Source organism: Rhinatrema bivittatum, chromosome 5, assembly GCF_901001135.1.
Source record: "Rhinatrema bivittatum chromosome 5, aRhiBiv1.1, whole genome shotgun sequence".
In the NCBI taxonomy this organism is placed as follows: Eukaryota; Metazoa; Chordata; class Amphibia; order Gymnophiona; family Rhinatrematidae; genus Rhinatrema; species Rhinatrema bivittatum.
The window spans coordinates 176,840,513-176,868,274 of NC_042619.1; the positions used below are offsets into that span (position 1 = coordinate 176,840,513).

Sequence of the window (27,762 nt, forward strand, 5' to 3'; positions counted from 1 at the left end):
AGAGTCAAGCTTAAAAAACATTCAGCCCAAACCTGAGGATTCTTAGACACCTTTCAATATCTAAATTCAAACTAGATATTCTAGTTTTAAAAAATCCTTTATCATTTGTGACACAAGCCTAATGCCTTTTGTCCTTTCACTATGAGATAATTTGTACTAAGAGTCATCTCTATTGCCCTTATTCTTTAAATTAAAAAAAAAAAAAAAAAAACACCATGGCTATGCATAGATACAAAAAGGGTCAGATTCTTTTTGTAAATTGAACAGTTGATGATAGAGGATTCTCAAATTAAAAGGAATGAAAATTTGCCATATGTTGAAATCCAGTTTTTAGTCTAGAAATAAATACAAAAAGGAAAAAAGGCCAAACCAGCTCCACAAAATTATATAAAACAGAAAAGTGGAAGCAAACATTTATAGCTTGTCCATTCAAAATAAATTTTGTTTTAAATCATTTTTAATGGGTATTATAAGGTTCTATACTTGCATACAAGTGCTATATGTGAGGGTTCACATTTGGGAACATAAAAGCTGCATAAAAATGGATGTTCCACTTGAAGAGCACAGAGTCAAGTTTGGACATTCATTTAGCGATTTGAAATTCACCGTACTGGAATGAGATAATGTCCTGGCAAGGTAGAGATTATGATCTTTTTAGTCCAAAAGGAAGAGAAGTGGATTTAAAGATTAGATAAATGTAATCCTTTGGGGAAAAACAATTGAATGATCTTTTCATTCAAACAAATATTTTTTACATTTTAGTGAATACAGTAGACAGATTTGCATGAATAAGACTGTGTTTTTCAATATTTGATTAATTCTTTTGATTTTTTGTGAATAAGAGACAAGCATTTCATAGTATAAGCACATTTGGTAAAGTCGTGCCTTGATCTGTTCCCTATATTCAAATATACCAATTAGGTCAATCTTCTGAAAAAAAAAAAATCCTGTGGACTTTCTTGTATTCTATCATCTATGTAGAACTATTTAAGCCAAAGTTTTTCTCCATGATTCAGTGTCCATTTGTTGGGATGACTGCCATTCTTTGTATACTGTTTTGATCTTTAAAAATTTGTAACATGGTTGTTTGCAAAGCAAAAGTTTATTAATGTCAATTTGTATTTAAGGAATTTTTTTTGACTGAATTAGCTTTGAGTGAATTAGGTTTACAACCATTGATAATTTACAAATAAACCCAGAAGCAAGCACAGGAGTCCCAAAAAAGGACATTGTCGGGTTTTGGATTGGCCTTCTGATCTCTTGTGTTTGTTCCATCTTCATTATTGGTTTTAAGAACATAAGAACATGCCATACTGGGTCAGACCAAGGGTCCATCAAGCCCAGCATCCTGTTTCCAACAGAGGCCAAACCAGGCCACAAGAACCTGGCAATTACCCAAACACTAAGTTTTATTCTAATCTATCATTAAAAAGTCTGGTTTTTAAACAGCACACACATTGCTTTGACACAAATTGGAGAAATTACTTACCTGATAATTTCATTTTCCTTAGTGTAGACAGATGGACTCAGGACCAATGAGTATAGTGTACTCCTGATAGCAGTTGGAGAATGATCAGATTTCAATCTGACGTCAGCCCTAGTAGATATACCCCTGCAGGAAGTGCAGCTCTTCAGTATTCTCCTTGAAAAGCATTGTAGATATATGTATGACTGAATAAATTGAATAACTTGATTAACTTTATAACTTGGTTAACTTAATTATTTGAACCAGTTGAATTGGTTATAGCTGCAGACTGCCAGTGCCCTCAACTGAGAAACGTCGACACCCTGTAGGATGGGTGTCCTAGCTGCAGGAAGGCATGGCTTACCCGTGACTCACTCGCTCCAGTGGATGTTACCCGAGAATTCCATGAGTAACGGCAGCTGTGGGTGCGATGCTGAATACATCTGTCTACACTAAGGAAAATGAAATTATCAGGTAAGTAATTTCTCCATTTCCTAGAGTGTAGCAGATGAACTCAGGACCAATGGGATGTATAAAAGCTACTCCCAAACCGGGTGGGAGGCTGCCCGTGACCCACTTAGTACTGCCCTTGCAAATGCTGTGTCCTCCCGAGCCTGCACATCCAGGTAGTAAAACCTGGAGAAGGTGTGGATGGAAGACCATGTCGCGGCGGGTGACAGCATCTTGGTTTCCACCCAGGACACTGCCTGGGCTCTAGTAAAATGGGCCTTGACTTGTAAAGGCGGTAGCTTGCCTGCTTCTACGTAGGCCACCTTGATGACTTCTTTGATCCAGCGGGCTATGGTTGCTCGTGAGGCCGCTTCCCCTTGCTTCTTCCCGCTGTGAAGGATGAATAGATGATCCGTCTTTCGTACGGACTCCGACCTATCCAGGTATCGGACTAGGGGCCTGCCGACGTTGAGATGGCGTAGACTTCGAGCCTCTTCCGAATTCTTATGCTCATCTGGCGATGGTAGGGAGATGGTTTGGTTGAGATGGAAGTGAGACACCACTTTGGGGAGGAACAACGGAACTGTGCGTAACTGGATGGTTCCTGGGGTGAGTGAGGATGTGGAGAACTTGCGTGCTCGGAGTAGGGTGTCAATTACTGTCCCCAGGTATCCGCTCTTCCTTAGGCGAGTCCTCTCAATGGCCAGACCGTAAGAGAGAATCGAGCTGCATCCTCGTGGAGGATCGGTCTCTGTTGGAGCAGGTCTCTGTGGAGGTTTTATTTATTTATTTATTTGACAATTTTTATATACCGACGTTCTGGTAACAATGTTACCAATCACTTCGGTTTACATGGAACTTAGAAATGACTTAACAAGAATGTCTTACAGAGAACAGGGAAACTATGGAACTTGGAAAACATTGAACAGAATAAATAATAACTTCTACAATATACAATATATACATTTTTCTTTTCTTTTTTTTCTTTTTTCTTTTTTTTTTTTTTTAATTTTTTAACTAGCGGAGGTAGCGGAAGGGGGCTCCCTGTTAGCAGTCTTCGCATGTCTGCGTACCACGGTCTTCTTGGCCAGTCCGGGGCCACTAGAAGTACTGGTCCCCTGTGGTGTTCTATCTTGTGGATGATCGCGCCCAATAGGGGCCACGGCGGGAAAGCGTATAAGAGTCTCCAGCGGCCAGGTCTGCACCAGGGTATCTATTCCCTAGGACTGGGGTTCCCGCCTGCGGCTGAAGAAACTGGGTACTTGGGCGTTGGACCGGTTTGCCAGAAGGGTCATGGTTGGTGTTCCCCAATGGTTTACTATCAATTGGAATGCTGTGGTCGACAGCCTCCATTCTCCTCGGTCTAGACTTTTTCTGCCGAGGTAATCTGCAGCGACGTTTTCTTTCCCAGTGATATGGACAGCCGAGATCTCTTGAAGATTTGCTTCTGCCCATGACATTAGGAGGTCTATTTCCAGAGACACCTGCTGGCTTCTGGTTCCTCCCTGACGGCTGATGTAGGCCACTGTTGTGGCGTTGTCCGACATTACTCTGACTGCTTTGTCTCTGAGTCTGTGACCGAACCGTAGGCAGGCTAGTCTGACTGCCCGGGCTTCTAGGCGGTTGATGTTCCATCCCGACTTTTCTTCGTTCCATTGCCCTTGGGCGGTCAGCTCCTGGCAGTGTGCTCCCCATCCTCATAGGCTGGCATCCATTGTGAGCAGGATCCAGGTTGGTGAGGATAGTCTCGTTCCCTGGCTCAGATGGCCTTCTTGTAGCCACCATCGTAGTTGGGCCCGAACTCTGTCCGGGAGCTGAAGACGTACGGTGTAGTTCTGGGACAATGGATTCCATTGCGATAGTAGTGAGCGTTGTAGGGGTCTCATGTGAGCTCATGCCCATGGCACTACTTCCAGTGTGGATGCCATGAGGCCGAGGACTTGTAGGTAATCCCATGCTGTGGGGCAAAGTTCGCTCAACAGGGTTCGTAACAGGGTCATCAGTTTTGATCTCCTTGTCGGTGTCAGGATGACCTTGTCTTGTTTGGTGTCGAACCGGACTCCAAAGTATTCTAGAGATTGGGAGGGCTGCAGGCAGCTCTTTTGTGTTGACCACCCACCCGAGGCTCTCCAGTACAGTTTTGACTCCTTTGGCTGCCTGGTGGCTTTCCTCTGGGGATTTCACCCTGATCAGCCAATCGTCTTCCTCAGTGTTGCTGCAACCACCACTATGATCTTGGTGAACGTCTGGGGTGCAGTGGCTAACCCGAATGGTAGTGTCCGGAACTTGTAGTGATGGTCCAGGATCGAGAAGCGTAGAAAACACTGATGCTCTTGATGGATTGGAATGTGTAGGTAGGCTTCCGACAGATCCAGGGATGTAAGGAACTCTCCCGGTTGTATCGCCCTTATTACCGAGTGTAGGGTTTCCATGCGGAAGCGAGGAATCTTCAGGTGACGGTTGACCGCTTTGAGGCCCAGGATGGGTCTGAACGTTCCTTCTTTCTTGGGGACGATAAAATAGATGGAATAATGTCCTGCATTTATTTGTTGTGGAGGCACCAGTGTTATAGCCTCTAAGGCTAGCAATCTGGTCAGTGTAGCTTCCACTGCAATCCTCTTGGAAGGGTCATGGCAGGAGGATTCCACAATCTTGTCAGGAGGGAGGTGGTGGAAATCCAGGTAATATCCCTCTCGAATGATGGATAGGACCCACTTGTCCGAAGTTATCTCGACCCATCTTTGGTAGAATAGGGCAAGTCTACACCCTATGGCTTCTTCCTTTGAACGGGTCGGCTGATTTTCATTGTGGGGGTGTGGCTGGGGCCGAGCTGGCTCCCCTTTTGTTGTGCTTGTTCCGAAAGGACTGGCTTCGGCCTGCGGGGCGGGCCGCTTGATATGTGCTTCTATATGGGTTGAAGCGCTGTGATCCTCTGCCCCTGGAGGTTCAGGGGAAGGATCGCTGGTTTCCCTTATTCCTGTCCTCCGGTAGCCGTGGCAGTGGGGACTCGCCCCATTTGTTGGCTAGTTTCTCTAGTTCGCTTCCTAACTGGAGTGTTCCCTTGAAAGGCATCCTTGTGAGTCTCGTTTTGGAGGATGCGTCTGCCGACCAGTTTCGGAGCCAGAATTGTCTTCTGGCTTCCATGGCGGATGACACTCCTCTAGCTGCGGTGCGCAACAGATCAGAAGCAGCATCTGCGAGGAATGATACTGCTGGTTCCAGGGCCTCCCCAGGAGCGTTGTTCCTAGTCTGTGATAAGCAGGTGCGTGTCACCAAGGCACAGCAGGCCGCGATCTGTAGAGACATAGCGGAGACGTCAAAGGACTGTTTGAGGATAGATTCCAGACATCTGTCTTGAGCATCCTTGAGTGCTGCTCCTCCCTCCACCGGGATAGTAGTGCGCTTCAAGACTGAGCAGACCATGGCATCCACTTTCGAACATGCCAGGAGATTTTTGGTGGCTGGGGTCCAGAGGGTACATGGCTGCCAGAGCCCGCCCCCCCCCTTTGAATGTAGTTTCCGGGGCATCCCATTCCAGGTCAATTAGTTGCTGGACAGCTTGTAATAGTGAGAAATGACGGGAGGGCTGACGGAGTCCCTCTAGTAGGGGGTTCGTCTTAGGTTCCCCCGAGGCACTTGTGCCTGGGATAGCAAGCTCTTTTAAGCTATGTGTGACCAGGTCTGGAAGCGCGTCCTTGGTGAAGACGCGTCTCATGGTTCGGTGGGGCTTTGTCCCCGGAGGGAGTTCCCCTTCCTCCAGGGATTCTCATCCGAGTTGTCTGTGTCCCCGAAGGTGGGGCTTCTGAGCAGTGGGATCCCTTCCCTGGGCATAGAGGGTCCCGAGATGTTGAGGTCCTCTGGTGGAGCCTGTGACCGTATTATAGGAGGCCCCGGTTGCATGTGGACGAAAGTATGCAGACCTTTGAAGAATTCCACCCAGGAGAAATAGATGCTGGGTCTAGACTAAGGGGCGCCGTGTCCCTGGGGAGCACCTTTTGAAAGGGGGGGGGGTTGTCCCGCTGTGCAATGCTAGGTCCGGCGTACTGTTCGAGAGGCTGGAACCCGGTACCGGCTGGGGGAGGGCCATGAGTTGGAACCCCTAGGGCCTCTTCGCACTATATACACAGGGCCGTGGGCCGCCTCATGCTGTGCAGCTCTAATGTGGCATGCTGGGCAAAGGCCCTGAGCCTTGAATTTCTTTTCCGGTGGTGCCATGGCTTGTGGCTTGTGTGCGTAAAATACAGTTGTGCTCTCCGGTGCGAAGTTGTGCACGTAGGTTTGGTGCGCGCTGTTGTGCGCACAGATTGAAGTTATGCGCCCGGCACAGTAAGCGCATGGCTATGTGCGTCGCTTGTGCGCACGGTACTTGGGCGCACAACATTGTGCGCACAGCTCGCCTCTGTGTGCACGGATCGGAACGGCAGACAGGGCAGCGAACAGATCAAAATGGTGACGGCAACCACGCGGACAATATGGCGACCACCTCGGAGGGTCTTCACGTGGGAGGACCCTCGGATCTGACCGGGGTCTAGCCCTGCTATGGCAGATTAACCTGGTGGCACTGGTGCCGGCTGGCGACCTGTGCGACTCCTCGAGCTTCGCAGACCAGAGACTTTTAAATAGAGTTCTACTTTACCTTGTCTTGGCGCTTCCCGGTCTCGTTTTGGGCGGTCTCTGGCTGTGGGGGGAGAGGGAAAATACCTTCACCACCGAGCTCGAAGTTGCACCCGCTGCCTCTCAGCCTCACCCGAAGTCGGGGACTAGGTCCCCGCCGAGGGTCGGCTGCCGGGCTGAGGCTTACCTCCGAGGGATCGTGGAAATCACCTCGGGAATTCTCAACTGGGGGAGACACCCAATGGGTATCACTGCAGGCTCGTCTGTAGAGGTAAGATTTCTTCTTATTTTGGTTTTCTTTGGTAAAATTACTCTAACGCTGTGCGAGTGTGCATAGATTCCCTAACTGCTATGAAGATGGAAAATACTGAAGAGCTGCACTTCCTGCAGGGGTATATGTACTAGGGCTGACGTCAGATTGAAATCTGATCCATCTTCAACTGCTATCAGGAGTACACTATACCCATTGGTCCTGAGTCCATCTGCTACACGCTAGGAAATTATGGGTTTTGCTTAGACCGTATTTTTAAAGTATTTTTTACACTAACAAAGAAATAAAAAGACAGTAACTGATTAGAAATGAAAAACTATAGAATTTGAAGTAGCACATCATTTTATCACATATGATAACCATTTAAAATGTACAAAAATAAAACTATTTTAAATAGACAGGGTACAGTTTGCTTCCACCGTTTTGTTTTTTTGGGTTTGTTTTTTTTTTTAAGATAGACAAACATTTATAATATGCAAATAGTCAAATGACACGTAAAGATTTAACATCTTAGAAAACTACTGGAAAATGATCACCTATATTCATAAAAATGAACATAATGGGATAATACTAATTCAACAAAACTGAAATGTCATAAAAATATATCAGTATAAATCAAATACCCTGAATGTAATATAACATGTAACTAAATACAATTGATAATAACCTGTTATATAAGGAATTCTCCACGGACCTCTTTTCAATGTCATCCAGCCGTACAGTGACTCAACAGTCTTTCTTGATCATGCTCAGCCCTTGAAGAAGGAGCAAGCCTCAGAAACATCTAGGTGTCGGCTGCACAAGATTGACCACAACACTTAAGATGAGTGATTTCAAAGGTTTTTTTCATTTTTTGGCCAGTTATTAATGCAATAAGTTTAGAAGTGGAAACGGACATCAAGTGTCACGGTTCAGTGGATACATAGTCACCACGAGTCATAAGTGACCAGGTACCTAATGATTATTGAAGTCCCGATTCCAGGGCTCACAGACACGATAGCTTAAGAAGTTTAATAGCATCGTATGAAGGTCCATATGGTCACATATTGACATTCCTTATATAACAGGTTATTATCAATTATAAAAATAGAGCATGTGCTATGGGAAGAAACTAAGGGTTTATAGCAGGCCTCTGAAATAAGTATCCAGCATGGGGCAAAAAAAGCACTATTTGTACATACATAATTAAAAAATGTGTTTATTTACATTTATTACAATATGAAATGTATATCCCTAAACATCAATAATTTGAAAAATATTCTGCTTTCTGATATCCATAAAATGATTGTCATAATACTGATTTTACTGGACCCTCTGGACATTCATTTCTGTGAGAACAAACCAAAAATATCTTAGGCAAAAAGTGAAAAAATTATGAAATTTAATCAGACAAAATGACAAACTTTAAAAGCAAACAGAAAATACCAGAGTTCTCTAGTCTGCTTGTTACTTAATTCAACAGAAAGTACCAGTGCTGACATGTTACATTTCTTCATCACAGCAAACATCCCACTGAGTTCATGGGACTTTGTCTGCTTCTGTTTATTGGCTTCCTGTATAGTTGGTTTCACATTTAAGTCCTCAGCCTAGACAAATCATGCACATTTTTCATTGTAGTTGTCCATAGGTAAATGTTAAGTGATTATTCACCTTTGGAAGCTTGATAGGTGGTTCTTTCGACTCTTCCTCTTCATCACTATCAGAATCCCCACTCTGCACAGAGCTCTTGGAAGCCAAAGCCAAGGTAGTTTCCTTTTTTTGCCATTCCAATACACAATGGCGCACATTGCAATATACATTGAAAGCAGAAGGGTTGCTATGTAGTTTGATATCTGGTATGGACAGGTTATTCTCCAAGTTTTCGGCCTGAAAAGAAACATATTGTGTTTTATAAAGCAAAGCACTATGAACTGTACAAAATCAAACAAATCACTGAATTTTCACTTTCCTGGATCACAAGTCTGAAGCCTCCCCATATCTAATTTAGCATGTAATATTTGTATATACAAAGTATCCAATGGTAAAGTGGATGGGACATAACATTTTACTAATAAGATTAAAAATATATTTTCTCATTTCACCAGTAGGCCTGATGTAATGAGGTTTGCTCGGCTGTACACATGTTAATGTGCAAATCTGTGCACATTTTTGAGTATACAACTTTAATTGTGATGTAACAAGGAGTTCAGTGCACAAAATGTGTGCATGACCATGAGCAAAATTGTGCACACAAATTAGTGCTCCTTCATGTAAATCCCATATTAATGGAAGCAATAGCTATTACTTCCCAATGTGCAGAGGTGGGTAGGCTTAATATGTTTTCTCAATGCTGGAAAATATAATCCTGGTCAGAGGCAGAATAAAGTTTCTGGGGCTACTGTTAGCCTATGAGGCTGAACCTGGAGTTGATGGTGCTGGGTTCCTGTAATTTGTGCATATGAATCATGTTTTACATTTTATGTTTTAATTTAGTCAAGCAATTAGTGTGGACAGATAGACATATTATAAATGTCCATATAATAATTCAAGTGTCCATAACGCCTTTTATTCAAAACAGTGAAAAACTGCTGTCCTAGGAGAACACCTGTTCCGGGTAAGCAACTCTGCTTTATCCTAGGACAAGCAGAATGGTAGTCCTCACAGATAAGATACCAAGCTACAGGCTGCTCCCAGGTAAGGCATGACCAACAGGCACTAAAACAGGTGCCAATGGGCACAAACATAACTGTGGGGCTGTTGGTAACACAGGGAGACAGCATGAACCCAAACAATGGGTCCTAGGCAGGGAGAATTGGGTTTAAGCCTGAAAAATGTTACGAAAGACAGATTGGCCGAAGTTACTGTCACATCAATCATCCTTGTCCAAGCAGTAGTGAGCAGAAAACGTTGTAGAGAATTCCACATTGTGGATCTGCAGATTTTGGCAATGGGAACTGCTCATAAGTAGGCTACCGATGCCGCCATTGCACTCACCGAGTAAGCCTTAACGTGGCCTCCAAGCTGAAGGTCCGCATAGCAGAAGGAGATACAATCCGCCAGCCAGTTGGACAAAGATTGTTTGCCCACCGCAACGCCCATTCTGTTCAAAGGATATGAAGAGTTCCGTGGTCTGCCTGTGGCCTGATGTGTGACCTGATGTGTGATCGAGATAGAAGGCCAAAGCCCTCTTACAGGCCAAACTGCGCAGAGCCTGTTGTTCACCTTGGCGAGAATGAGGTCTCGGGAAAAAGGTGGGCAGAATAATAGACTGATTAAGATGAAAATCAGTCACTACCTTGGGCAAAAACTTAGGGTGGGTTTGCAGGACTACCCTATCATGAAAGAACTTCATGTAGGGCGGATACATCACCGCCTGAAGCTCACTAACTCTGCAAGCCGGAGTGACCGCTATTGAGCATAGGTTCGAACGGGTCACGCATGAGCCGCGCTAGCACTACACTGAGGTCCCAAGACACAACAGGATGACGCATGGGGGGCTTCATCTAAAGCAATCCCCGCATAAATCGCCCTACTATGGGCTGAACAGAGATGGATGTACCACCAATACCTTAATGGTAAGCACTGATGGCACTCAGGTGGACCCTGACCGAGTTGGTCTTCAGGCTAGCCTCTGAGAGGTGCCACAGGTAGTCTAGCAACTGCAGCATGGGGCAGGTGAATGGATCCACACCATGACCTCCACAACAGATGGAGAACCTCCTCCACTTGAGCCTGTAAGACTTCCTGGTGAAAGACTTTCTTGAAGCTACCAGTACCTGAGACATGTCAGAGAGGTCGAGGGACAAAAAGGCAAGCCTCTCAATATCCAGGCCATCAGAGCTAATGACCTGAGATTTGGATGGTGCAGCCTGCCCCAATCCTGCGTGATCAGATTAGGGGAGGTTCCCAGATGGATGGACTCTCTGACCGACAGGTCCTGCAGGATTAGAAACCAGACCTGCCTCAGCCAATACGAGACCACCAGGATCATGGGCCCCTTGTCCTGCTGGACCTTCATGAGAGTCTTCATTTCCAGTGGAAGCGGAGGATGCGCATACAGAAGACCCTTGCCCAGTAGCAGGCTAAGGCGTCCGAGGCTGGCTTCCCATCGCTCCTCTACAGGGAGCAGAAGTGGCCGACTTTGCGGTTGCAAGGGGAGGCAAAGAGATCCACATCCAGAGTTCCCCGCGGGCGGAAGACCCAGTCCACTACCGAGGGGTCTAGCGATCACTCTTGTAGTCGGAACGCCCGACTCAGGAGGTCCACAACCACATTTTCCGTCCCAGCCAGGTAAATCGCTCGCAAGAGCATGACTTGGGATAGGGACCAGGATCATATCTGCACTACCTCCTGACAAAGGAGGAAGGAGTCCGTGCCTCCCTGTTTGTTGATGTACCTTATTGCAACCTGATTGTCCATTTGGATCAGGACAGCTTTGAGGGACAAATGATCCCGAAACTCCCAATCAGCGTTGCGGATCACTCAGAGCTCCAGGAAGATCTGGAAGCGAGACTCCGTGCCGTCCATCGACCCTATGTACGGAAGCCGTCCACATGCGCCCCCCCCCCCCCCCCCAAACCCAGGGTGGATGTATCGATGGTGAGCACAATCTGGTGCGGAGGAGCTTGAAACGGAAGTCCCCACTCCAGATTAGAGAGATTTTCCCACCAAGACAAGGAGGTCTGCTGAGTGATGCAGACACGTACGTAGAGATCCTTGGTTGCCTGCATCCACAGAGTGCAGGGTCCATTGAGCACTGCACATACACAAGCAGGCAAATGGGGTAACATGGATAGACACAGCCATGTGACCCAGAAGACAGAGCAACAGGCGAGCGGAAACCTGACGACTGCAGCAGACCAAACCAACCAGTGATGCCAAGGCAATCGCTCTGTCATGAGGCAGAAACGCCTTGGCCTGAACTGTGTCCAGTCTGGCTCCAATAAAGCCCATATGTGGAGACGGGCTGAGATAGGACTTGGGGTAATTGATGACAAACCCCAGAGACTGCAGCACACGAGCCGTTAGCATCAGGAAGCCCCCCGCAACCGCCAGGCATTTGGTGAAGACATGTGGAGCCAAAGCGAGGCCGAAGGGCAACGCACAGTATTGGAAATGCTCCTTACCCACTAGAAAGTGGAGATACTTCATGTGGCTGGGGAAGATCTCGATGTGGGCAAAGGCATCCTTTAGGTCGAGAGAGCAGAGCCAGTCTCCTTTTTCCAGAAGAGGGATCAGGGTGCCCAAGGAGACCATCTTGAACTTTTTCTCTTTGAAGAAACTTGTTAAAGGCCCAGGCCCCCTGTTTTCTTTGGTATCGGGAAGAACAGAGAATAGAACCCCAGGCCCCGCTGGTGGGGAAGGGGGGGGTCATTAGTAGGGCGGAGAGCTCTGTCGTAAGCACTTCCTAATGAGAAGACAGACCCCACAATGGACACGAGGGAGTGACCACGGGGACCTCCCTAAAGTTCAGCCGGTACCCTCAGAGAACAATGACGAGAACCCACTGGTGCAACGTAATGCCGGCCAAAGGTCCACAAATAGACGTAGCCAGCCCCTCGACTTGGGGGGGGGGGGGGGCTGGGGTTACAGCAATCTGGCACATGCCCCCCTCATCCATAGTCAAAACCCTGTACCAGGGCTTTGCTGGGGGGGAGGGGGGGCGGGGGTGTTTGAAGTCTGCGGGTCCACCATTGACATGAGTGACCCCGAAAGCTGGCATGTGATGTGCGTGCCCGAAAGGTTACTCGCAGCACAGAGACTAGAAAGAGAGCCTCGGGTTAAGCGATTCGTTTGTACATATTTTTTTCTGTGCTCTCTTTCTAGTCTCTGTGCTGCAAGTAACTGAAGTTTCCCTGTTTATAAGCTATGTCAACTGCTGTTAATTAGTTTTTCTATATAAACTTTTTTTTTACTTTGCCTTTTAAATACTTGGAATGATATTCCATTTAATATTTTGATTTTCTTTTCTATTAGACTTGACCATTGTGTTTTCCAAATCTCTCAATATCCAGAGCACTTCTAATAAGTCTGGGTAAGCTTTAAAATATTTATAATGTTGTTTACAGCAGTGGTTCTCAACCTTTTTCCCATCGTGACACACTAACAGACCACACTCACATGTGTGACACACTGCTCATTACAATTCACGGTGGAAATAAAAATAAAGGTCCAGTATTATTTTTATTGTTAAGAATGACACAAGGAAAGGATACATATTCTGCCTGAACAGAAATTGCATAAACAGTAAACATCCCACACCAAAACAGCACCAATTTCCAGCACTTAACAGTAACCACCTTACCTAAGAAAAGGCAACACTGAAAATATTACACCAGGCCTTAAGACACCAATACATCTCCTATTAGAAAAACGGACCAAGTCAGGCTGCTAAAGAGCCCTACACAGAAACTACATGCCAGCAGAGAACCACACCTGAATCACATGTGCTGAACCTCTCCTAACAAAGAATAAAGAGACCAAAACGCATAACTAGATGCAGACAAAAACTGAAATGGAAACCGCAACAAGCCAGTCTCTGTATGCAGTGCAACAAAGGAAAAGAAACAACATCACCCATCTTTATAAAAAGAATCAAGAAATATAAAATCAGTAGCAGTAAAACCATACTAACAAAAAGAACAGATTATTTCAAAACAGCTGATGAATGGAATATCCAATAATTAAAAACTCATATCAAAAATTTCTAGATACCAATAAAATATTTCAAAATAGCAGACAAAGACCCAGTAATGAAAAATAATAAGGATAGAAAAAATGTTTTGCTCTGCATACCTGAGAATGTTTGATATCCAGGTGCCCTGAAAGTGTTTTGAATTAGCAGGAGGAGGGGTGGTTTGTGAGAGTCTCTCTCACACTGGCTCACAATCGTTCACATATACACATGCTTTTTCTCTCTCACAGGCCGATACAGTAATAGCGTGTCGAAAATGTACATCCAACCCCCCCCCCCCCCCCCACCCCCGAAACTAATAGCGCCCGCAACATGCAAATGCATGTTGATGGCCTTATTAGTTATTCCCGCACGATTCAAGCCACACATTTTACTTTCAGAAATTAGCGCCTAACCAAAGGTAGGCGTTAATTTCTGCTGGCACCGGGAAAGTGCACAGTAAAAACAGCTTTTCTGTACACCCTCCGACTTAATATCATGGCGATATTAAGTCGGAGGTCCCAAAAGTTAAAAATAATTACAAATAAAAAAAAAAATTAAAATCGGCACACAGCTCACAGGTTGAAAACCAGGCGCTCAATTTTGCCGGCATCCGGTTTCCGAACCCATGGCTGTCAGCGGGTTTGAGAACAGACGCCGGCAAAATTGAGCATCGGCTGTCAAACTCGCTGACAGCCGCCGCTCCTGTCAAAAAAGAGGCGCTAGGGGCGCGCTAGTGTCCCTAGTGCCTCTTTTTACCGTGTGCCCTAATTTGAATATTTTTTTTTACTGAATCGCGTGCACAGGACAGTGGCCAGGGTGCTCGCCCGCTCTCTCGTGACTTTTACTGTATCGGCCTGTCACTTATATAGGCTCTTAATTACACATTTACCACACATGCTGTCTATCTTTTCAGGCTTACACACACAAGCTTTCAATCACACACATACATGCTGTCCTTTTCTCTCACACACAGACTCTCATTCACATGCTTACAAACATGCTCTCTCTCTTTCTCTCATTTACACACATGCTCTCAATCACATACTCACATGCTCTCTCACCTAAACCAGCTTTCAGTTACACAGACACATGCTGTCTCTCACTTTCACACATGCTCTCAATCACATACTCACATGCTCTCTCACCTAAATCAGCTCTAATCACACACATACTCTCTTTCACATATACAGGCTCTCAATCATTCACATTCATGCTATCTCACTCTCACTCACACATACACACAGGATCTCAAACACACATCCTTGCTCATTCAACTCACTCTCCCCCCCTCCCCCGAACTAGCGGCAGCCTACTCCACTTCTAACCCTAAAGGCAGCAGAAACCTACTTCATTTTCAGCCCTCGCGAAGCAAGGAGTCCCATCAGCTGCGGGGGTTGACGACGTTCTTCGTTTTTCTCAGAGCCGCGCAGCTCATTCCTCAGGCTGCGCCTCTTTTCTCTTCGGGCCGATGCTGCCTGCACTAGCATGGTCTCTTCTTCCCGCGCGCACACCCGCTGCTCGCCACTTCCGCTTCCAGGCCGCGGGGGAGAGAGGGGGGGGGGGGAGAAGAGAGCGTGCTGGTGCTGCTGACTCCAGCTCTCCTGCCACGTTCCGCCTGGGCTTTCAGCGTTTTAAGCCCGGGTGGAGGACCGATCTTGCTCGGGTAGGGGAGCAACTGGGTCAGCAGGAGACCGGGAAGTGTAGCGACACACTGGTGTGTCATAACACATCGGTTGAGAACCACTGGCTTACAGCACTGTTACTGTGTATTTTTTTCAGAAGCTCTATGTCCATTGTTTGATCTGTTCTCGGATTTTATCAAACCTTTAGGTTTCCTCATGAAGCAATTCTGTCAAAACACGGTCTGTGTTAGGGGACCTTTATCTACATATTAACACCCCTAGGCTACATGCTGACACCCTTGCCACTGTTTGAATAAAAGTTATGAACAGTTGGTGAATTATATGGACATTTATAATACATCTATCCTTCCACACTAATTGTTTGATTATTCTTTGATGGTTGGATATTACGCCTATTTCTGCTGCCTTAATTCGCCTGATGGCTTAGTGGCAAGTGCTCTACAGTGCCATGTGGAGGATCCTAGATTAGATTCCCTAAGAACATAAAAACATAAGAAATTGCCATGCTGGGTCAGACCAAGGGTCCATCAAGCCCAGCATCCTGTTTCCAACAGAGGCCAAAACCAGGCCACAAGAACCTGGCAATTACTCAAACACTAAGAAGATCACTGGCTCAGATCTGCTTCTTGAGTTGGATGGGGATGCTGTGAAAGCAAGGTTCACATCCCCCTGGTGAGGCAGGAGTTCTGGTGCAATGGTGAATCCTAGTGACTGAGTTTAGGACTCATTAATTGCAAAGCTCCTGAAAGGAGCACTGGTGCCTGGCCAAGGACTGGAGGTGCAGTGACTGGACTAAAGCAAGTTGGAAGGGCCCTATAAAAATGGAAGACAAAAGTTAGGGTGGCTCTGAATACAGACTCATGACACTAGATCTCAGCCCTGGTTCTGATTGATCTGAAGACCCAAAGGAAAATGAAGAAACTGCTGGGCCAAAAAAAGTTTAGGTCAAAGCTGCGGTTGGAACAGAAATACATTCCAGAAATGGGGAGGGTATTTTGAAACTGTGTGGCCAGAGTTCAACATTAAATATTTATTATATTTTTACCATATATCAAAAAATCTAAACAGTGTACATATTACATATCTATTATAAAACAAATATTCATTAAAAAAAAGCCACAATTACCCTAACATCCTCTTTTATTCACAACAGCCCTAGAGCTGTTGTGAATAAGTCAACATGGAAGGAAACATGGAATAAGTCAACATGGAAGGAAACATGGAATAAGTCAACATGGAAGGAAATAAGGCTCGTTTCGCACCAGTTTATTCTTGCATTTATTGAAACAGAAGACAAGAAGGCTCGAGTTGGAGGAGTAAATACGGGACGGTTCTCGTACAAATGTTGAAGGGCAACCCCTGAAGCAGGACATTTTTTTGTCCGAAACATGATCATGTCGGGTGACCAACTAATGGATGAGTATTAGAGCTCCTATTATATCTGTGGATAATGTGCATGTTTTGAAAAAATAAGCGTGAAATCAATAAGAGTACATTGAGATTTTTGGTAGATTTTATTACAAACACTAAAATGAAAAACAAAAAAATGAGGTTATAAATTAAAGCAAGGTGACCCTGGACCATAACAGAGTCTGTGATGTTATACAGACCCTTGGAATAAGGGGCCTACCTATATCTGGTGAAAGATTTAGATATTAGTTTTAGATTTACTGGTTGTACCATTTATTTGGATTTGTGGATACACACTACGGTACACTAGAATACAGTGGTTCTTGTGGGGAAGAGGTTGTGATTTACATTTAACTTTGCCAATGTTTAAGCTTTATCCTGTTTTCTTCTGTTGGATCCTTCTTCCAATTTTTGAATGAAGATCTTTTGGCTAAAATATCTTCTTTCACCTCCCCTTTTAACCATGCCGGTAATCGTTTTGCCTTCTTTCCACCTTTCTTAATGTGTGGAATACATCTGGACTGTGCTTCTAGAATGGTATTTTTTTTTAACAAAGACCTCGCCTCTTGGACATGACTTTGGATCTCTTCTGCGGCTGAAGAATCGCAAAACTTTCGTATTGTGCAAAGTTGCCAACAGGTCTAGGAACGGGAGAGCCCAACAATCCCAAATCAGGTGAAACCCCTCATCTGACAACGCCTACTCTTCCGCACTCCAGCACCCTTGCGCTGTCAGTTCCTGACAGTGAGCTCCCCATCCCAAAAGACTTGCATCAGTCATCAGGACTAGCCAGTCCAGCGGGAATAGGGAAACTCCCTTCCATAGATGATCTGCCGGCAGCCACCACTGCAATCGAGAGGAGACCTCCATCAGCAGGTAGAGCCAAACCGAATAGTCATGGGACTGCGGATTCCAAAGAGACAGCAGAGAGCACTGAAGAGAAAAAGAGTTGCTTACCTGTAACAGGTGTTCTCACAGGACAGCAGGATGTTAGTCCTCACATGTGGGTGACATCATCAGGATGGAGCCCAATCACGGAACACTTTTGTCAAAGTTTCTAGAACTTTGACTGGCACCACTGAGCATGCCCAGCATGGCACCAACCCTGCATCCAGCAGGGGGTCCCCCTTCAGTCTCATTTGTAGTAAAGTACGAGCGAAAAATAAAATAATAAAACGTAAGCGAACCCAACTCCGCGGGGTGGCTGGCGGGTTTCGTGAGGACTAACATCCTGCTGTCCTGTAAGAACACCTGCTTACAGGACAAGCAGGATGGTAGTCCTCACATGTGGGTGATTAGCAAGCTACAGGATGCTCAAGTATAATGAAGCCAAAACACCTAATGACATGCAAAGGCACAACAACTGTGGTAGTTTTGGGTAGTCGGACAGCCTGCTCATCTTCCCGATTCATAGGAAGGATGTTGTGTTTTTAAAGAGGAAACAGGATTCGTAGGACCGACTGGCCAAAGATGGAATCCTGTCTACCGGCCTTGTCTATTTATTTATCGAGTTTTGTGTACTATCGTTCGGTTTTACCATCACAACGGTTTACAAAGTTTTGATGTTTAACAGAGTGTTCAAAAATTCATACACTTGTTAACATAGTTATCTTACTCGTTATAAACATAGCTTGGTTGTAAATTGTACAGGTTAAATTACGTATTTTGGATTTGGTCTGCAGACAGGCAGAGATGTGATTAAATTACTGTTATTACCATTGATCACATGTAAATATATGATTTACGTTTTTGGATGTTCTGGCACTTGTACCATTATATTAGTGGAAGTAGTAATTGATGGGTTCAATTAGACGTGTCTCCTTCAACGTCAAGGGTGCCTCCTCGCCGATTAAATTAAAACATACCTTGCTGTTTGCAAGGAGACAAAAAGAGCAGCTATTGCAGGAGACACTTGACTAATAAAGAGCATGAAAAACTGGTGGGTGAATGGATAGGAAAGGTTTACTACTCCTCATACAACACTCAGCATAGGGATGTATGAACCGATATAAATTTATCTCCAATGGTACACAGATCCATTATTGCTCTCTGCTTCAACAGCATGGGGAATGGGGGAACTGGATTCATTCAGCAACAGAGGGCCCCGACTTTTTTGGTCTGGGGAAACAAGAATGGGGGTAACTTGCTGATGCGGTGATTTCTACCCTTAACCAATAAAACTGATATTTTGATGAAACTCAAACAATGCTCTCTGCTTCAATAGGGAATTGGATTCAACAGCAATCAACGAGGGCTAGTGTGGGAAACAAACATGGGAGTAACAGGAAATTGGATTCAAACAGCAACCAACGAGGGCCCTGACTTATGGTCTGGGAAACAGATAAACAAGGGGTAACCTACACGGCACAGCAGATACTACCATAAGCTTACTGGGCAGACTGGATGAACCATTTGGTCCTCTTCTGCCATCATTTCTATGTATAGACCTATCTCGTTATTAATCTCAAACTTAAAGATCTCTGCTAAGATACTGCAGATTCTGTTGGAAGCAGTTCTTCCCTTACTCAAATACAGAGATCAAACAGGTTTTATTATGGGAAGAGTATAAACATGTAATACTAGAAGGTTATTTAACATTCTATATTTGGCCAGAATGACAGATAAAACAAGTGTGGTGGTCTCTTTAGATGAGGAAAAGACCTTTGATAGGCTGTCTTGGCCATTTCTTTCTGCTGTATTGCAAAATGCTAAAATACCAGATAGATTACATTTTTTGGATACAAGCAATGTATGTGAAACCTTGTGCACGCCTGTTGATTAATTATACAGACCCCATGTATCAGCATAGCGCGAGGCACAAGGCAGGGCTGTCCCTGCTCCCTATTTTTATTCGACCTAACCACTGAGCCGCTTGCAGCAGCAATACAGGGAGATCCTAAAATTAAAGGTCTACTATTCTCAGACAGGAGCTCAAGATCTCCTTATTCACCGATGGTGTGCTTATTTATGACAGACTTGCACACTTTGGTGCCGGCCCAGTTGTGTATGTTGAGGCAATAGAGTAGTATAGGTGGATATAAGTTTAATTGGATAAATCTGAAATCTTCCCCCTCGAGTCCAAAGTTAATTCCAGAATGTCTCTCAGCCACTACACCTTTTGAAGCTTAAATGTATTTCCTTGGTTCGGTCTCTTCATCTAAGGTGAATGGAATTGCTTTTGCCATTTACTGGACAAAAGCAGGGTATGTCATGTCCTCTGGCAGAAACATACTTCTTGGAAGTTAAGAGGCATCTTCTGAAGGAAAGCTAGTGGAGTTTATCAGAATGGTATGAAAAAGAATGGCTTGACAGACTGCTCTTCTGAATCACATCAGTGAATCAGTGCTGATTGGTCCTTTTCATTTAAAGGATTGATCCTTGGTATGATATTGGTTCACGCAACAGAAACAACCACTGGAATTATTTTTGTAGAATTGCATATTTCAATTCCATTCCATTGTCTATCATTTATCTGGTTCAAGGCGTTTTGATTAGATAATCATTTTGCCACTCTTACTTGTTCATGTGATTGACTTTGCCCTTTTAAATTTTTGCCAACCTTCAATTGGTACTACCAGAAGCTTTAGAATGATTTCTTCTGTGCTGTTTGAACTGTGCTTTTTTTTTTTTTTGATAGGCAGATTCCCACTACATATAAATTTGTTTATCCAGTTGAAATATAAGTTCTTGTCACAAAACGATTTTTTATTACTGCTTAAATGATCTTTTTATTTTCACCACTTTTTATTTTAGAATTGCCCTGAAGCAGCTCTTTAGCAAAATGCTGGAACATTGGCTAAGACCATTGATTCATCAAAGCTCCTGTTCATAACACTGATTTGAGAATTTAACAGCTCTACTGCCCACACAACAGGTACTATGTTCCATACTATGGAACACGATGCCCCCTGAACTCAGATTACAGAATAATCTCAAAACTTAAGATAAATTTAAAAACATGGCTCTTTAAAAAAGCCTTCACTAAAGAGTGTGGAGGGTAGAGAATGAAAGTACAGGGTGATGCAGATGAGAATGAATTTACTCAACCCTACATTTAAGAAGTAATATCTCAAAGAGATAGTAACTCAATAATATACCTGGACTTGACCAACATTACTCAAATGATGATTTTATTTATGAAATTGTAACCGAACTCTATTGGCACCTGTTAGAATGTACGATATCCTACATTTACTTACCTTAGTCTATGTGCCTATTTGTGACAGTATAGAAAAGTTTTTAAATAAATAAGTAATTTCCTAGTTTCTCTAGATAGTTTAAGAATACTTTAAAATCCTTTGATACTGTCATCTCCCATTTTATTCTATGAGACAAGATTTTTACGTCAACCTCTTAATACATAAGACTGTGATTACTGTATATGAATCGCCTAAACATTCGCATTCATGTATTTTTCATAGTATGATGTTTTATCATTTATCAAAATGGAGGGTTTTTGTTTTGTTGGGTTTTTTCTAAGACCATTGAATATATTTTTGCTGTTGGCTATTCATAAGCATTTCTGCTTTAATCTGAGCTCTTTGCCTACATGAAAAATACTACTTTTCTTTGACTGAAATTTTACTGAGGTGAAGTTCCTTGTTTTGTTTGGATATTTTCACTTACCACCCCTTTTTAAATTTCTGATTTTGGAACCACATATTCCACTAAAAAATACATTAGTTCCATATGGAATATTGGTAAAAATTCTTTACAAAGTCTAGCCACATCTTCCTTACAAAAGAATGGTGCTCCTGCATGAAAGAAGAAATTCCAGTGGATGAACTATCTGATTCCAGGACCAGAAAGAGGATTCACCACAACTTGGGTTTTGCTGATCTTCAACATTTGAATCTCTGTAGAAAGAATTTTATGGCGCTAAGGTAGTGATGTACTTAACTAGCACTGGTGAGCCATGTACACCAATACATTTTTTATACACCATTGCCTCCATACCAGCAAGGCCTGCCTGGAGGCACCAAAGGGTACATTCTCTGTCCCTTTTCAGAAGAGGTGGAATGGAACCCTCACAAACATTTGAGTTATATCGCACAGCACGACTTTCGTTTTAGGAGATGGTTCTTTGGTTAGCAATGGTTTTGTCTTCAACACACCAGAGAATCGATGAGCATTCAAGAATTCCTTGAGTATGAATTCTTAACTTTCTTGCTCTGGGCAACATTCTGGCACAGGCCATATTGTTAGGAGCACTGTGGGATGGCGTTGAGCAGCAGACAAAACAGTCTCACAGTACATCTTGTGTAAACAGTGGGGCATCATCTTGTGTAAACAGTGGGGAACCATCTCAAATGCCCGCAAATATGACCATATTACACCCCTCCTCAAGAATCTGCACTGGCTTCCTATCCCCTCTCGCATCCTATTCAAAACCCTTGCCCTGACCCATAAAGCGATACATACACACAACTCAAACTGGCTCGTCGACTCTTTCTGCCCCTTACGATCTAACAAATCCACCAGAGCTTCCATCAATGGAACCCTCCATGTACCCTCACTTAAAATAGCACACCTCACCTCCACAAAGGAACGAGCCCTATCTATTGCAGGACCTACCCTCTGGAACTCTTTACCTCCAAACCTCAGGCTCGAATCCTGCAGCTCCAAATTCAGAGCCAATCTAAAAACATGGCTATTCGCACACGCCTACCAAGATTAACTCTTCCCACTTGGCTACTCATTATGCCCATCAAGAACAACTTCCTATGCATCCTTAAATAAACCTATTCCCCTCTGCTTTCTCTCCATGAACATTGTATAAAGTTCTCTGTATGTTTAAAGTTATGTTTTATTTACAAATTTATATGCTTACTTTGGACCGTTGCGGCACTCTTCTCGAGTAGCCCGTTCCTATATACTTCCTAACCTGCGTTCTCACAGTTCCTATTACTCCTTCCCCATGACCCTGTTTTATGTAATTTCCAACCTTTTGTTTTTGATGTAAACCGATATGATGTTCCCACTAATATCGGTATAGAAACTTAAATAAATAAAAAGCCAAGTTTGGCTTCTGCCACTGAACAGAGAAGCTTAGGTCAACCTTAATGATGACCAAAAAATTGAAGAAACTTTATAAGATTTTATTTTTTGGAGCCTCGTGAAAAAAAGTTAAAAGGAAACATAAAAATATGAGGGAGCAAAAATGTGAAATAATCCCAACAAATGGCTAATGAAAGAACAAACATTCTTTGGCCAAAGCAGATGGAAAAAAGACTGAACAGTCTCATGCAGCGGTGGCTACATGGGAACCCCTGCATATGCTCAGAAAAATCTTCTCAAGTCTTTTGAGCTCTGAGAGAGCTTTTTTATCACAACTTTGAGTGGAGTAAACTAGTGGTTAGAGCAGTAGGAAAAGAACCAGGCAAGCCAAGGTTCAAATCCTAGTGACACTCCTTGTGACTTTGAGCAAGTCACTTCACACTCCATTACCTAAGGTACAAACTCAGGGTCTCATTTACTAAGCATTTTTCCCATAGACACAGATTGGGAGAAAAACCTTAGTAAATCAGGTCCTTAGATCATAAACCCTCTGGGGGCAGAGAAATACTTTCTATACCTAAATGTAACCTGCCTTGAAAAGGCATGAGCTAAAGCCAAATTAACAATGAACTTCAGCATCAATGGATGACATCACCTGCTGGTGTGGTTGGATTATTGTCCTACTTGCCATGGAAAAAATGGATCAAGCAAGACTACATAACCCAGTATATTCTCTCCAAATAGAAATCTGCCGAGTCCAATCTGAATGGGTACACTAGATTAGTCTACAGCACTTCATCTGGCTGAACTAATCATGCTCTGACAATGTAGAAAAGACCCAATTCAGTCCTATACTTATGCAAAACATCTTTCATGATATTTTAAAAAATGTTACCTTGCCCCGTGTTCTCACTTTGGATTTGGCCTTCTGTTTCCTTTTGAGCTTTTTCTTGTTTAGAATTTTCTTATTCCTATAAAATAAAAAATACAAAAGCTTTAAAAAAAGCACAAGTAGAACGCAATATTTTTGCTACACAAAGATCTTGCTCAGCAGACATTTGTAAGAGGGTAATTAGGCAATTAAGAGCTTACACTCTTAAAGCACACACATCACATCCATACACTTGTCCAAATCATGCCCATAAGAGATTCATTCAAATCACACCTCACTTATTTAAGATTGAGATATTCATAAAGTATAATAAAGGCAAATATTTGGGGGTTTGTTTTTTTTTGCAAGGTTACTAAAAAGGTACAAGTTGAAATTCATATTACTTCACAGAAAGGTTGGCTTTGTTTGGAGAAAACAGAGCAGTGCTCCATTCAAGAGTGCATCAACTAGAGATTCTGCAGTATGTTCTGCTTGCTATGCATCAATACAGCATTTAGGAACCAATCCCCAATAACTTGCCAGCTGGTGGCCAACCTGAGTTTCAAATATTTTCAACCCTTTGAAGTATTTCAATGGTGAAAATATAATAGGGCCTAGCATCACAGAGGAACCAAAACATTTAATGATTTGTTTTGACAAGGTTCGGCAACTAGCTGAACCCAATTTGACCCCTGGGGTCTAATTTCCAGGATTTGGGGCCACCTTCAGTTTGTCCATTTTTCAAATTCATCTAACTTTTCTTTGGCAAAACTACATGTTCCATGTAATCTTTCTACAACAGCAAGTTGTCACATATAAACATATACTTGCTTTTAGTATTTAGAATTAATTTAAAAAAATTATTACTCTCTTAACCTGCAAGCTTCATTACAAGGATACAACAGAGAACACTTCAAAATTAGTATTGCATTGTAACAGCAGTTTGAAGATATGACTGGGTTATATTATGGTTCTTTTAGTTTTTGTTGTCTGTTAGAACTTAAGAATTTTATTTAAAACATATTCCACTGCTTCCAAATTGTATATCTATCCAGTGTGGATTACATACTCATAATCTCTTAAAATAAATTGCATCTAAATCATTAACTGAAACATTAAAAATAAAAATACATAACTGATCAAACATTTGCAGGGTTATCCACAGACCCATAACAGTTGCCCTAGAACCCAGTCGAATCCCCCATTCCTGAAGGGACAGGAAAGCAACGGGAATCTGGGCCTCCCAATCCCAAAAAAACTCTCAACTCTCCAGTTGAGACAATCACTGATAGCTGAGGATCAGAAGTGACCAATGTGCTACTGGAAGCTACCCTCGGATAGGGAAGGCCACCACTATAATCAACAAAGGGGCCCAAGAAAAAAAAAAATCAGTCAGATTACCGCCGCTGCCATCCTCCGGCCCTGGCCTACAAGGAGATGCACCAATTCAAAGAATCAAGACTCCGGCTCAGCAATAAACTTGCCAGGGACAAAGCCCCAGGGGCTTCCTCACAACGTGGATTTGTGACATGGAAGGGTCAAAAGACACATTTCTCTTCTGAGGAAGGAGAAGATTCCCAACACTATCCTCCTGGTGTCTGCTCCCCTTAGTGTTCGACTGGGAATGCAGACCTAGGTCCATCCTGTGGCTACAGCACCATGATGAAAACAAACACACACCCCTATACAGTAGAGGGCAACTGGAGAATCGAGCCCTCCATTGTAAAAGTACGCTGACCAGGACTCACACAAGGGTAGCCCACCTATGGATGGCAGCACGCCTATGACCCCACTCGCCATGTATGTGGGTAGAATCCCACAGCACAGCAAGGACCGAGCACTACTTGCTACAGTAGGTGGCTGCGTGCTGCCAAAAGGCAAATCAGAGTGTGTGATACCTTCCTCGCCAATGCTCCCCAGAACTTTGTGGTGCAGAACTGACAAGGAGGCAGAGACCTTGATACGACAATGGCAGAACCCTGGCATGGCTGAGAACTGCACACAAGGAGAATGCCACCTACCATTGCCCAAGGTGCTTGGAGTAGATGCCTTGACATACCTGCACGTGCTGTGCTCCACTGTTACAGAAACTCCCGGTGGAGTACATAGGAACAGTGTGACGACAGCATCCCCAGTACCACTGGGGCTTTGGGTATGGCATGGTGGTGGGTGGTGTTCCATGGCGTCTTCCCCTCCAGTACCTGATAATGCTCCAAGAAGCTGGACACAGCCCTTGAAACTGCATCAGGTATGGCTCACTGCCGTTTCCCTCACAGAATGACAGCAAGGAAGTCCATGGCAACCAACGGTGTCCACTAGTGTCCACACTGGTGACGGTGCCCACAGGGCCCTTAGCACTTTCGCACTCACCAAGGATGGATCACACCCAGGGCACCAAACAATCCTGTACCCAGGGCTTTGACAGCGCTTGACCAAATCTTCATCAGTTCAGCAGTATATAGCCCATCCCCGGCGCCCGCGGACCTCAACAGCCCAGCAGCACCGATACAGACCACAGTACCCAAAGGCATCGATGGACCAACAGTACCAAGGATGCCAGAGGTGCCTGCAGGCAGAGGCTCTGCAGCCCCAACATGCCTCATCAATATCCAGAGGAACAGATGACTGCCAGCGCCATCGACTGTTCACCTCAGCTCACCTATCCATCTGAGGATATCGATGCTGCGAGCTCAATAGCATCCCTTGCCAGCTGCTATGGCTGACGATAGTCTTGCTATCATTAATACCGATAGTGCACGAATCCAGGCGGAGCCTCCGATGCCCCCCCCCCCCCAATCCCAGCGACTCAGGACCCCCAAAGATCATCGGCATCCAAGGTGCTAGTGATGGGACAGCACAATGCTCCTTAGTGTCTCGTCGGGACACCTCCAAGGATCTTGAGGGCACCAGACCACTGCAGCTGGATGCCTCAGCGTACCAGGGAACCTTGAGTAAATGGCAACCCCGGCACTCCATCTGCTCAAGGCCAAAATCCCTGTTCACTTGAGGACTTCAATGGTGCTCGAGGGCTCTCAAGACCCTCGGCAGTAGACAGACTCAGGGATGACCAGGGTGCTCAATGGCGATCCTAGTGCTTCAATGGTGCTCGACATTGTCGAGAGCAGCAACAAAAGGCATCAGTGGCCAACATGCCCGATGGCCTCCATGGCGGCTCTGCAACTCGATGGCCCCGAGGGTGGCCACGCACCTTGATGGGATTGAAGGCATCAATGGCACAGAGCGGGGCCATGGTGCTTGATGGCAGATCTGGTAGCTGACACTAGAGGTCTGTGCCGCTACTCAGAGGCCCAAGGCGCTCAATGACTAGTGCATCGCGCTTCACGTTCACAGATGCCTATGGCATAGAAGGCCCTTACGGCATCGAGGGCAAGCACTCACCCCGATAGCATATAGGGTGCCCCAGCACCTTGACGGCATCAAGCATGACCATGGCGCTCAATGGCAGTCTTGATCCCTGACACAGTCCTGACATCGATGTGTCAGATCAACAGTGCGCTAGTCACAGATGTACACAGGCAACAGTTACTGGGCAATGCTGCAAAGGTGCAGCAGCAAGCAGCTTGCCCAGGCTCCTGCTCACCCTCTTCTCACAAGGAGAATACACCTCCATTACCAGCAAGCAGAAGGGAAGGCTACATCATCCAGGGCTCCTGCCCATGGAGACTAGTTCCTTTGAATGTGGTGAGGATGAGCTCTCAAGCCACCCCACAGGAACAGTGTGGTCCTCGATCTCTGCACTCTCTGATCCTCCATCGATGCAGATTGATCAGTGAAACGACATCGAACTCCTGCCCCGTTAAAACTTAGGTGAGTCCCCAGGCTCAGCGGCCTACACGGATCACCCACAGACTGCATTCAGTCAGTCCTGTCAGCACCTGAAAAAGGTACAAAAACAGAGCAAGGAGAGAACAGAAATACTAAATTGGCAGTGCAGTATTTTTTCTTTTTATTTTTTAAATAAAGGGATAGAAACAGACTCTGCCAGACTGCACAGCGACTGACAGAGGAAAGAAGAAAAAGGAAAAGAAAGAAAACTACCATAAGGTAAAGGAAAGAAAACAGCTGCAGCTCTAGAAAAAAAATCACTTACAAAAACTGTGAGGAGACAGCAAAGCTGAATATTGTGAGACACATGGCTCTTGCAATCACGGCTCCACAGAAACAAAAAGACTGAGTGACTCTGCTTAGAGGCAATTTAATTACTACAGCTGCACATGCTCAGTAGGGCATGTTTGAAAGTTCTAGATTCTTCTGTGCCATGCTCCATCTGATGTCACCCATGTGTGAGGACTACCATCCTGCTTGTCCTTGGAGAAAGTAAACTGTGTATTATCAACACCCTAAATTTAATTCTTCATTTTACTG

The 27,762-nt window shown here is 44.4% G+C and overlaps 1 protein-coding gene across 1 annotated transcript in view; it reads right to left on the minus strand.

The window, feature by feature from the left end:
• MYCBP2 (MYC binding protein 2) overlaps nucleotides 1–27,762 on the minus strand; it is a 1,075,853-nt gene that overhangs the window by 972,447 nt on the left and 75,644 nt on the right. The window contains 2 exon segments of the mRNA XM_029603038.1: nucleotides 8,451–8,666; nucleotides 23,401–23,476. Coding sequence (XP_029458898.1) covers nucleotides 8,451–8,666; nucleotides 23,401–23,476 — 292 coding nt within the window.